Source organism: Pimephales promelas, chromosome 19 (genome assembly GCF_988280905.1).
Source record: "Pimephales promelas chromosome 19, fPimPro1.hap1.1, whole genome shotgun sequence".
Lineage (NCBI taxonomy): Eukaryota > Metazoa > Chordata > Actinopteri > Cypriniformes > Leuciscidae > Pimephales > Pimephales promelas.
Genome location: NC_142787.1, coordinates 21,997,172 through 22,010,267, shown reverse-complemented (window position 1 = coordinate 22,010,267; position 13,096 = coordinate 21,997,172). Strand labels below are relative to the sequence as shown.

The window sequence follows — 13,096 nt, the reverse complement described above, 5'->3', positions numbered from 1 at the left end:
TGTTATTTGAAAGTGTGGCATGTAAAATTGGAATGCAAAAAAAGAGACATGACGAGTCTGCCTATAAATGCACAAAAAAATCTACCCTTTTAGTTTCTTTTTCCTGCTCGTTCTCAGTGAATAGAGGAGACGGACAATGAAGTAGAGAAAGGTTATTTATTTGAGGCTTACATCACATGAAGAGTGCAATAAAGAGGCAGCCAATTAGGGATACTGTTGAGGCAGAGAGCACCACCACAATCACACTTCCTGCTAGATTGACCAGGGCTCCCAGTCCAGCTCCCACTATGACCTGAGCCAGCTGCACCATGCAGGTAAGAGCTGCGCAGTCCATGCCAGTCCCACGGCTCTCAAGAGCTACTTCATCACTGCTCAATTTTCTTCGCTCCTATGACAAGAAAGAGGCTTTGCATGAGAGAAGAGATATAGTAAACAAAATATTACACGCAGACTTTAACGTCTATATAGCATTCCAAAAAGCATGAAGATCATCTGAAGATCTGAAGTCATTTCTAATGAGCAGAACACTGTGGATCTACAGATCAGGACGCCTTGAGAAAGGCAAGCATGCTCATGCACAAGAAATCGAGCTCTGTGCACAAACACATCACAATGAGAGCAATTCAAGAGCAAGTAATAGCCAAGAAACAAAATCAAAGTTGCGTTTTAGCAGGATTTAATCAATTTCTTGATTATAATTCAGTCTGAGTTCCAGGAAGGGATTTCAATTTGTGATTAAAGTTTCCTCGTGACTTCATTAATGCATCAGGCATCCCAGGGATTTTAGATAGAGGCTAAACAAATCCATATTTGATTTGGAAAGTGAAAATCAATGTTTTAAGTTCTTGGTAAACAGCTCTCGTTTTTTAGATACAAAAAATAGTTTGTGTGCTAGCAGATCAAATCTGCCTTACATCAATATTTATTGAACAATGTTCTTATTGGTCAAATCACAGCATTTGTAAATAAGTACTGGGCATTTGTCCAGGGCAAGGCTGTATAACTCCCTGCTCATCTTATATTTAATCCAATAAAACAATTTCTATTTAAATTAATATTCAATATCAATTAAGTCAACACAGTTTTATGCATTTACTTGTTTGTAACCATGTAATAAGGAGAATAATGTCCAGTAAGAAAAATAAAAAACCCACTCGAGGATGATAAATGACCTACCCTCTTCACATAAGTGTCCTGATTACAATCAAATTTATTTTGTGATAATGATTAGTCTTTGCATTCACGAAATTAAACAAAATAACGAATTGACTTTTTAATTAAAAGACACAGCCACAAATGTATTGCGATGTAAAATAACTATTGTCTAATTAAATATATTTTAAAATGTACAGTACTTTATTCCTGTAAAGGCAAAGCTTTTCAGCTGCCATTATTCCATTCTTCTGTCACATTTGATCCTTCAGAAATATTTTTCTGCTGATATGAAAAATTGGTCCATTTAGCAATTTAGCGGGTGACTTATGAACATGGTGTATATTATATTGTTATGGTGGAGAATATGCCTTTCTCTACTGATGTTCTAAGTTGTTCAAAGCGTTAAAGATACTGATTTTCGAAAGGCAGCTCTCCGACTCTGAGGTGGCGAACGGGAAGCCAGAATGAAACTCTTTAGTGATGGTATACCCAGTGTTGTAGTACTCGAGACTCGGACTCGTCTCGGACTCGGTCTCGAGACCATATTTTAATGGTCTTGGTCTTGTCATGGACTCGTGTCCATTTGGACTCGGAATTGACTCGTACTCGAACATTTTTTTTTTTAGGACTCGGAATTATTCCCGAGTCCACTCGAGTTCAATTAAAAATATTTTTCATGATTATTAATGTATATTGATAAAATATTTCTTTAAATTGATTGACATGCCCAGTGATTGGTGATTTTCTAGTGCGCAACTGCGCATGACAAATTGTAATAAAATTACTTTTAACACCACCTACTATGTGGCCTTTTTACCCTAAACTGATCATATTTTTTAAACTCCAAGTAAATTCAGTAAAAAAAAAAAAAAAGGATTTCTTTAAGTAAATAAAAGTAAATTAGGTAATCAACCCTCACTGGTCTCGGTCTCGACTCGGACTCGACTCTCTATGGACTCGGTCTTAACTCGGACTCGACTCTCTCTTGTCTCGGTGTCGACTCGGACTCGAGTGAGGTGGTCTCGACTACAACACTGGGTATACCCTATATTACCTATATAACCCTATATTTGGTCTCACATTAAACTGTGAACTGGGAGACATTTTTCAAACACTCCTGAACTGTTTGAAGCTATTAAAATGAAGTGGAACACGGACTCTTCTTCCTGTAAAAAGCTGTTAGCAAGTTGGACTATTCTGTGCTACATTACTTTATCTAATCTACAGCTTTGGTGCAATTCTTGCTAACTTCCTGAGCCGTGAGTTGTGATTAAAATGGTTAAGACCATTAAAATACCACCAAATATTTTCCCACTTTTGGCTTAGCCCATTTTGTTTTGCCCATAGAGTGTATGAATTTATAAAACAGCTGATTTGTTCGTTTTTGACCCAATGTAACACTCTGAAACTGACCTCTTCCTCCTTGTGGTACTCTGAGATGAGGTTGAATGGGATGGTGTAAAGAGTGCTGGACATGACTCCAAACACACTGCACAGCGTCAGTGTGGCTACAATGTTTGGAAATAGGCCGATCAAGCCGGTTCCCAAACCAAACACAAAGTAGCCAAGGAAGTACAGTCCCTTCAGGCCAATATATGGCAGGAGCAGCCTCTGCACATCTGGATGGACACATGGAAATCATTTAAGGTGGCTGCAATAACGGCCTTTAATATAAAACAAATGGTGAATTGGATGAATATAGCAGACACATTCACTGATCAGACTCATTCATGTCACTGATACATTATAGTACTGATGTTTCCATTATAGTACTGATAAAGCCCTCTGAAATTGCCTTTTCAATAACATATGACTTCCATTATTAATTAGAACGAAAAGGATGTTGAAAGAGGCTCTCTGATTCGCTCAGAAAAAGTGTATTGTACAATTTCAACCCCAGACTGACTTGGTAGGCCAGTGTATTATGTGACTAAGTCAGTTGAGTTTGGTTTGATATTACTCACATGAATAAAGTGCAGAGGAGACGGCGTTGATGCACAGGCCCCAGCAGCCCACTTCAACCCCTCTCTCATACGTCACATAGGAGGTAGAATTGTGTTCAGCATATGGGTTCCCCTTATATACAATCTAAAGATGGATACACAGATAAAGAATGTGACATCATATCTTAGGAAATATATTATCCATTGGTCAAATGGGTTAAAAACACTTAAATGCAAAGGAGAACCTCTCCACAGGTGTCTCTTTTTCCATTAGAGTACTTAAGTGAACCAGCACATCACAAGGCTTTTTTTTTTCCATTTAGACATAATAATAGCAAATAAAAGGGACTCCTCAGCATCCTCTGCTCTGCTGTGATCTGTGGGGGTAGTTCCTGTGAGAGTTATAGTGCTCACCTTGAACTAGAAAATATACTTTTCCTTCAAACTCATTCAGGTGATAGATTTCATCTAGTTTCTTTTCTGACCATCACCTCTCAAAGATGGAGGCATTTTCTTAATTGTATCAAGCATTTTGTCACTGCTATCAGATCTAATCATATTAGTATACATCCTGTTAAGAATATGTCTATTCACTACATCGGCTGTCATTGCCCTGAACTGTTTCCACTTTGTTGAGGTCAACAGTACAACTTTCTTTACACTTCAGCCACCTACAAGGAGTTTTACTCATATATCTCAATTCAACACTGATAGCCGTACTAAGGAAACTAAGAAAAAGAAACTGCTACCTTTTAACCACAATTCAAATCATCATTGATCTGTTTTTCTGTGTGGGATGCTACTCTTCCAGGAGTGCGGAATTGAAATCTAATGGCTTGGTAAATACATAAAGATGAATGTTGGAGACATGGGCGTAGAATACGTTTGTGAACATTATGAAACGTTAAACAATCCCACGTCTTTTTTTAAAATTCAAACTTAACTTGAAGACAATAAACACACAATCTTTATTACGTTACAGAAATATATTTTCTGCCTTATTCTATTCTAAAAATGTTACATTTTACATAAAATTCATGATGACTTCGGCCTAATGCACAAGTGTTTGTAGTACACAAACCAATCAAAAATTGTCATTAGGACTTATTTATTCCCTATTCCTTTTAATCCTGAAATTATTTAATTCCTTTATTATTTATTTATTTATTTATTAAGCAATAACCTCCCATCTGCCGGTAGGTGCCTGGCTAAGCACAAAAGTGAAACTCTGCCGTTTTGTGCTTGACTGAATTCAGTAGGTCAGGGATTTCATTCAAAGGCTAGACTGTAGTGCACTAACATTAGGAGTGTCAGCATATGTATTTGACGGCTGAACTGATCCCTCTCTTTAAAGATAGGGATGTGAAAAACTAAGCACGACTGAGAAAGTCAAATTCCATCAAAAAAAAAAAAAGCATCATTCCCTCACCTGCCCCATAAAGTCAGTGAAGAACAGCATGTTGCACAGGAAGGCTGTCCATCCCAACAGATGAGCCACACATAGACAGCGGTAATGGCTGGGCATGCTGATCATAGCTGACAGCAGAGATTTCAGGCTCAACCTCTTCTGTCCCTGAAACACAGTTATGTCAATAGTTCAAAAGCTCAAAGAACTTCAACACTTACCAGACAACATTTAAGAAACATATCAAATTTATGCAGTACAAGGTTAGTCTCCGCACTTCATACTAGGATGAAAATATACTTTAAAATTGGCACACTTCAAAAGATAATCTTACAGTACCAATTATTTGACAACATGGGCTAAAGAGACCCTTATATATGGTGTGACTTGCTCAAGACAATGTTATTAAGAATGTAATAAAGATTTCCATAACCACAAATGGTTGCTCATTAATGTGGTATCTCTAGACAAAAAAAAAAAAAAATTGATGCCAAAACCCAATTGCTGATGGAACAATTATATTGGTTGGCAATGGGGAGAAACAACAAAATAATTCCTCTTATGAACAAAGTTGTTGATTTGGTCTTGTAATGAATATGAAGACTGGAGGGCTAAAATCAGAAACTCATCACTATTTACATGAATGGAATACATTACAATTATTATTATGAATACACACGCACGTATATGTGTGTATATTTTAATATATTTAATTTACAGGACATTTTTAGGGATGGAACCTTCATGGCTTTTATTATCTCTAGAGCCAAAATGACATTTTGCACCCTCATGCATGAAATGCAACTGATGTCTTCCATAATTTCAATACAATTTCCCTAAGGTTATTCATCTCTGTGTTTCATTTAAGACATTTATTCGTGTTTTTATCAAGACATTTATCTGTCAGCCAGTGAAACAAGCCTCCCATCACTTCCATACATAAACAAAAACTATATGTTCTAACATGTTGACCAAGAGCAGGGTTTGGTGGTACTTTTTCTCAGGGACAGATGGCAGATATGAGAGGTGTGTGGCAGGTTAATGATTGCAAGACTCTGACTGAGTTGGAGTCTAGACTGACATGATTAGTGAGATGTACAATTCCTTTTACCTTTGTGCCATTAACAATTTCATATGAACTTCACCCCTTTGGGGTCTGATGCGTTTTAAAAGTAAAGAGCTTTGCTGCTATGGGTATCAACTACAACAAAATATTTTTGACCCTATATTCTGATTATACAGACATATACCATTAGAAGCATACATTTAGGGGGTAAGGTGCATCATAGAATCCGGGGAAGCATTTTACAGATCTAAAAATAAGCATTGAAGCTTCACTTGGTGTGACTCACTGCACTGGCATGACAAATTTCAGTCTAGGTTAAGTTTCACATGCAGAGGTTTTACAAAGAGCATGCCCAATTTTTAATGATTCAGAAAGAACATTTTAATGATGATCTGAAACAGGATTTGATACTAATGATCATCCGAAACCTGTGGTCCAATAGCCAAAGAGACCAAACCAATATGTATAAAATAAACAAGAAATATACCGCACTATTTGAGATGGTTAATCAGTCTTCAAATTTTGCTGAAATTATTAGGCTGGAAATGTTTTTTTAATAACACAAATGCAATAAATCAGCATTGTCTTTTACTTGTATAAACATCATAGTGGTCTCAAGATTTTGGAACTCACCGTGTAATGAGACTCAGGTGTCTAAAATCCCTGCCATATTAAGCAACTATTTTAAATTTTAAACCTGAGACTGGTTTAACACTCAATGAACTAATAAAATATAGTGAGAAATTTGAAAAGGGTGTACCTTTTTTTCCACTGGGGAATCTTTGAACTTCACAATCAAGTCAAGTCACACATATGGCCATAATGAGTACAACAAATCACCACAAAGACCTCTTAATGCACCATTATTTGTTGCATTTTTTGGATTTTCATTATTAAGCAAGGAACTGTTTCTGTGAGGAGCATGAACAATACACAACCTAATTACAGCTCACAAAGTCTGTTGCACTGTGGTCTGAAACAGGTCATTAAAATGTGAGGGGAAATTGGGTGCAGACTGAAGCCAAGAATAAAAGCCACTTGAAAAGGATTCAGAGTAACACAAATGACCAACCTCACTGTTAGGCTGCTTGGCACTGGGCGTTACTGCATTGGCTTCACTCAGGGCAGAGAACGAGCGCTGCCTCATTTCAGGCAGAGGTGGCAATTCTACGTGTACCGTGCCATAGCCATTATGATGTGGGCCTTCTGGGAGCAGTGAGGCAGTTGTACTTGTACTGTACTGGCAGTCTGAATCATGATCTTTAATTAATGGTTTCTCTGGGATGCTGAAAAGGTGCATGGTGAGAAAAATGCCCCAGGTAAGAGATGAGAAAAAGTAGATAACTTGGTACTCTGAACCCAGTGCAAATCCAAGAGCAGAGTGACCCCAGTCCATGGCTCCAATCAGGTATCCAAAGGCTCCACCTAGACCTGAAAGGATGCACAGCAGATTGCTTTGAAAAAAAGATAAATAGAATAATAATAATAATAATAATTCACACTTGATTTTCTGAGCAATAAAAGCTGTGTTTTTAATCGAGTCATTGGCTTTTTTTCTGGTGTGGCTGCCAGTAGTTCCTATGGGAGACAAGGTTGACTTAACATGGCTGTGCCATTTTAAAACAAAAATCTGAACCTGAGATGTTGTTTAGCTGGTGGCACATGCAAGGAAAACCATATGATAAAGACTAACTTTGAAATACCCTTATTTTAGAATTTTTTTCTAAATATCTGATTATACTGACAAAAAAAAACATATTTACATATAAAAATACAATAAGCTGTAAACGTTTAAAGTGAGCATATTTTTCAAAATTAACCTCTTCCTTCTGCCAGGATTTTCTTTTAAAAGATACACTACCAAAGGTTACACTGGCTAATCAAATTTTGGGGGTCTCATGCTCACCAAGGCTGCATTTATTTGATCAAAAATATTATAAAAGAAATAAAAATTCTCATTAATGCAATTATCTAACCAACCAATCACATGGCAGTTTCTTCAATGCATTTAGGGGTGTGGTCCTGGTCAAAAATGCCTTAATGATGCTAGAGGTCAGAGGAGAATGGGCCGACTGATTCAAGCTGATAGAAGAGCAAATTTGACAGTAAATAACCATTCGTTACAACCGAGGTATGCAGCAAAGCATTTGTGAAGCCACAACACGCACAACCTTGAGGCGGATGGGCTACAACAGCAGAAGACCCCACTGGGTACCACTCATCTCCACTACAAATAGGAAAAAGAGGCTAAAATTTCCAAGAGATCACCAAAATTGGACAGTTGAAGACTGGAAAAATGTTGCCAGGTCTGGTGAGTCTCAATTTTTGTTGAGAAATTCAGATGGTAGAGTCAGAATTTGGCATAACCAAAATGAGAACATTGATCCATCATGCCTTGTTACCAGTGTGCAGGCTGGTGGTGGTGGTGTAATGGTGTGGGGGATGTTTTCTTGGCACACTTTAGGCCCCTTGGTGCCCATTGGGCATCGTTTAAATGCCATGGCCTACCTGAACATTGTTTCTGACCATGTCCATCCCTTTATGTCCACCATGTACCCATCCTCTGATGGCTACTTCCAGCAGGATAATGCACCATGTCACAAAGCTTGAAACATTTCAAGTTGGCTTCTTGAACATGACAATGAGTTCACTGTACTAAAATGGCCCCCACAGTCACCAGATCTCAAACCAATAAAGCATCTTTGGGATGTGGTGGAACGAGAGCTTCATGCCCTGGATGTGCATCCCACAAATCTCCATTTAACAGCTAGATGCTATCCTATCAATATGGGCCAACATTTCTAAAGAATGCTTTCAGCTCCTTGTTGAATCAATGCCACGTAGAATTAAGGCAATTCTGAAGGCGAAAGGGGGTCAAACACAGTATTAGTATGGTGTTCCTAATAATCCTTTAGGTGAGTCTATATTTATAATTGATATCAAAACATGATTTTTTTAAAAAAAAATTTTATAAATTAACATGAAATATTGAGTTATAGTCTGAGGGCAGGTGGTTTTAGTGATGATGAAATTACACAGCTTTGGTAAAATACAGAGAAAATCAGATTAAGTATTGCATATAAAAGAGCAAAGTTCAATTTTGTAATCAAAGTCATGTTACATTCAGTACATATTGTGTGCCATTTTGTCTCAAAAATCTGTAAAAACAGACCACAAAGAAAACACCCAGGGTTATGCGCAATTAAAATTGCACACTTACACCCCTGAACCACAGAAACGAGCCAGTCATGTGGCTCTGAAGCTCTCAGCTCCAACCCATGATCTCAGCACATGACTGGCACTGTTTGGATTAGGATACCCTGAGTGCACACAGACCCCTCGGTGCCTGACCGACACAAGGCTTTACTATAACTGGATAACAGACCTCATGACGTTCTTACAAGCTATTTTTCTGTGATGATTTTAGTCTATAAGAACACATAACAGTACCTTGGTTATTAAAAAACTTTGTTTGATTCATTATTTAGTGTATACTACACTGTAAAAAAATTTGGAGTAGGATTTACTTGAAAAAACCTTGCTAAACGATCTCACTCAGAAAATGCTAGTAAATTTACAAAGATTTGCCAAGTAAAAACCTAAACATATTTATCAGTAGCTTTAATTAGAAATCTTTAAGTTAAATTTACTTGGAATGTGGAATTAAGTAAACTTTACAAAAAATAAGTAATTTTAACTCTGCTTGTAAAAGGTTGATTAATACCGATTTCCTTTGCCTTTGTATTACACTTCACTAAAACAATTATCTTGAATTTTATTAGTCATTTATAATATGTTCTTTACTTAGATCATCTAAGTAATTTATATATACATCATGTCAGACTTTAAGCCTTATGTGAATGCAAACACCTCAATACTTGGTAGACAATACACAATGGTGGTAACATTTGATGGATCGTTTTTGTGTTTGAATGTGTCGTTTTAAGCAAATAAATTTACTCGAAATGTCACAAAATGGCAATTTACTAATACTGAAAACAAAAATCAATGATAAAACAGTGTAAATACAGCTGGAAACCAGTGAAAAATGAACCTCATTAATTATTCAAGGTCCAGTGCATGATGGGAACTCCAGTATCAGAAAAGTGGAGTAATTTTTAACTTAATTTTATTGAGTTGATATTACACTTTCATTTATACTCGCTTGAAATAAGTACTGATATGGAATTTACTTAGTTTTTTAAATTCTTGCCTGAACTAACTTTTTCAAGTAAATTACATTGGGTTTTTTCACTAGTATTTACTTAAGCAAAAAATCATTTTTTACAGTGTACATTCCACACTTCCTAAAAATCAGTGAGTGAAAAGACACAGGTATCTTTAGTCTAGTAGATGCTCTTCACAGAAGACTGAAAACACACGTGTCTCAAGTAGCCGGACTAAATATGTCGTTTTCCTTTTTGTTTTCCAGATATTAAGATTTCAACCAGTAAAGAGCAGATTTTACTGAGAGTTTAGAAGACACAGGCAGTATTTCTTATGTCTTGTTGAGGCTTGCTGCCATACAGATGTTTAGTTACATCAGTATGGCACCAAATCACACACATCATGTTACAGACGTTGAAAGAGGAAATAGACTGTTGCCATAGTGCCAGCTAATTTCACACAAGGGTCTGTTTTCAAAAACGCTCCTATGGAAAATGCTGTCAGTCAGCTTCATATAACGATCTGTAAAGCATTCACGCTTAAAAATTTACTCATAGAGATCAAAATGGCATAAACCAAAAATATGTTTCAGATGCACGGTGGCCATTAAAAGTACTTGGAAATGTATGTATGCGCACACTTAATCTATGAATGCCATTGCAGTGGATGACATCTCATCTCAAAGTCAACCAACAAATAAACGCAGTAGTAGTCTTTCACAACATCACTATGATTCATAATGCTTCAGAACATGTCTATATCAACAGAAGAGCATGGTATATTGTGGTGTTCTTTATGTAATTGTAAGGGAACTTGACAACCATCTTTTAATGAGACATGTATTTATCTTGTGTTTAGAAGCTAGATCTGTTGCAGTTAAAGCAAGTCTTTGTCTGGCTAATTCAATGCATCTATCAATTAAGGTTAATGAGATTTTTTTTATCATAGAAAAATGTATTGTTACTCTTTACCTGTTAGTAAGGCATGATAATGAAGACCTCGCTCCTTATCCTTATGAGAACACACATCAAACAAATAGGCTTTAATGGGTCCGTCAATGAAGTCCGCAGCAAAGTCAAACATCACCACTCCAAACATAACCACCACGATGGCCCATGTCCTTTTAATATTTCTATTCTCTAGTATAGCTGGAGGAGAGAAACAAAATCAAGCTTAGTTTCATCAAAAGCTCCTTATACATTCAATGGTAATAAATTGAATATGACTTTTTATAGATTTTAAAACTTAAGGCCAGGACATCAGTCAGAAGGCAAAAATGAGTTAATGCATAATCAAAAAATGATGACAATAATGAAATCAATTAAAAAATAACGGTTTCCAGTTTTGTTCTGTTTCTTATTCCTTTAATCTTTTGTAGTGTATCAATTAATGTAAAAATAAAAACGTGAATCAGTTTCAAATTTATCTAATTTCTGGATTGACAAATTTTGATTCACAAAAAAGCATTTGAAATAATTCGCAGTTCCTATATCTACTTCTCGTCTGTTCATTCTCATCTTTTTACATTCCAACCAAACAACCTATTTAACGGTTAAGGGAAAACAGATCAACTTTGCTTACTGTTTTTAAAATTACATTGCCACTTTGTCTGATATTACAAGTAGCTCCCGGTTTGATATTCTAGACAGATCCATCACGTTTACTTCAGCAACACCTACCTGATGTAACAGCATCTCCATTTAGAAATAAAGTCAGGCCCACTAACATCATAATCCCCAGTAAGAGTATGTACGGTCGCCTTCGGCCCCATGGCGACCTGCAGTAGTCGCTTGCCGAGCCAATGACAGGCTGTAGGATAAACCCCAAAATAGGGCTGATGAGCCACACCAGGCTGTACAGGCGTTTGGGAAGTCCCACACTCAGCAACACCGGCGTGACAAATGCCGCCTCAACAGCGTAGCAGAATTCCCTTCCGAACATGACCATGCCATGCATGATGAGCCTTCCTCTTGAGCGCTTGGGAGGCTCCACCAATCCAAACACAACTGGTTCCATACTGTCCAAATAGTCCTCTTTCTGTCCCGAGTCCACCGGGTAGTGCTCAATTAATGTGAGCGGGCTGTCCGGTGCAGAGAACCTGCAAGGCTGGTCCTCGGTTAGGAGAGTCATGGATCTCGGTGTTGAAAATCTTAATTCCTACTGCATAGCTGAGCGATAAAGCTCAAGACTAGAATTCACAATGTGAGCTGAGCTGAGAAGAAAAGAAGGTGGCAGTTTGTCTGGGTTAATACAAGTAAGCCTTGCTTTCCCCCCCCCCAGACTTTGTTGCCAAAGGCCACTGGTGGAGTCAGTTGTAAGCACGTGACAAAGATAATGAGCTGTATATGGTCTTCTCTTCCTCCTGAGTCCTGGTTTACAAGAGGTTAGAAGTTAAGTGCAAGACAGAACCAACAAAACATAATAAATGTAATTGCAAATGGAATCAGATTAAGGGAACATTGGTGTTTGTGGAAATATAAAGGTTATGGAAAATGTAGTTTTAACAAGCATTTTTGTGTTCTTGTTGGGAATGCCCATTACGTAAATCAAGTGAAGTAAAATACCTTGTGATTCCTCTGCAGACGGCTTCAATGGGGTTGGAAAAACGTATTTAGTCAACGAGTAAAAGCTTACCACCCTACGCATGTTCCCTCTCCATTCACACGACTGACCTCTCTTGCTGACTGTCATGAGACATCCACAGAGTCTGTTCAACAATCATGTGAGCTTCTTACCCAAACATCATCCACTCTCTCTTGGACTTAATCTAGAGGTCTAGCTGTGGATCACAAGCAACCGGTGGAGCCACATGAATTAAAATGCCACATTCCACACATTTCTATGTGATGATAATCGCTTGAGTAGTTAGAACTTTTTTTATATAACTCATTCCTCTGGATTACTAATATGATTTCCTTAATCTGTAAGATTTCGGTTCTGATTTTGAAAATACACAACCATTCAAAAGTTTTATTTTTTTTTAAAGTAATCAATACTTAAAATAACTTACAATATTATATATTGAACAAGGATACATTAAATGGATCGAAAGTGAAAGTAAAGACTTTTAGAATTGTAAAAGACTGCCAATGTGTCAACAGTATTAATAACAATCAGAAAAGTTTTTGAAGCACTTCAATCCCCATATTAGAATAATTTCATGTGACACTACAGACTGGAGTAATGCTGCTGAAAATTCAGCTTTGCCATCACAGAAATAAATTACATTGTTAAATGTAGTAAAATAGAATTATTTAAATTGTAATAATATTTCACAATATTACTGTTTTTACAATCTTGCAATGTTCAAAAAAATTTTTACTTATCCCAAATTATTAAACAAGTAACGTAATAGTAGTA

At 36.9% G+C, this 13,096-nt stretch overlaps 1 protein-coding gene across 1 annotated transcript; it reads right to left on the bottom strand.

Moving 5' to 3' along the window:
• Window positions 1-149: 149 nt before the first annotated feature.
• Window positions 150-12,663, bottom strand: slc45a2 (solute carrier family 45 member 2). Its single transcript, XM_039687881.2, has 8 exons — window positions 12,301-12,663; window positions 11,416-12,105; window positions 10,708-10,884; window positions 6,642-7,000; window positions 4,528-4,671; window positions 3,120-3,243; window positions 2,569-2,774; window positions 150-388 (listed from the first exon to the last, which is right to left on the bottom strand). Exons 2-8 carry the CDS (start codon window positions 11,864-11,866, stop codon window positions 173-175), a joined length of 1,677 nt encoding a protein of 558 aa, XP_039543815.2. The 5' UTR covers window positions 11,867-12,105; window positions 12,301-12,663; the 3' UTR covers window positions 150-172.
• Between the last annotated feature and the right edge of the window lie 433 nt (window positions 12,664-13,096).

Bases quoted from the DNA above. Each gene is read 5' to 3' on its own strand.
- slc45a2 (XM_039687881.2), bottom strand. From the start codon at position 11,866: ATGACTCTCCTAACCGAGGACCAGCCTTGCAGGTTCTCTGCACCGGAC. The intron at 3,244-4,527 runs GTGAGGGAATGA...ATCCATCTTTAG, and splicing joins TCACTGACTTTATGGGGCAG to ATTGTATATAAGGGGAACCC. The intron at 2,775-3,119 runs GTGAGTAATATC...GTGTCCATCCAG, and splicing joins CTCCTCTGCACTTTATTCAT to ATGTGCAGAGGCTGCTCCTG.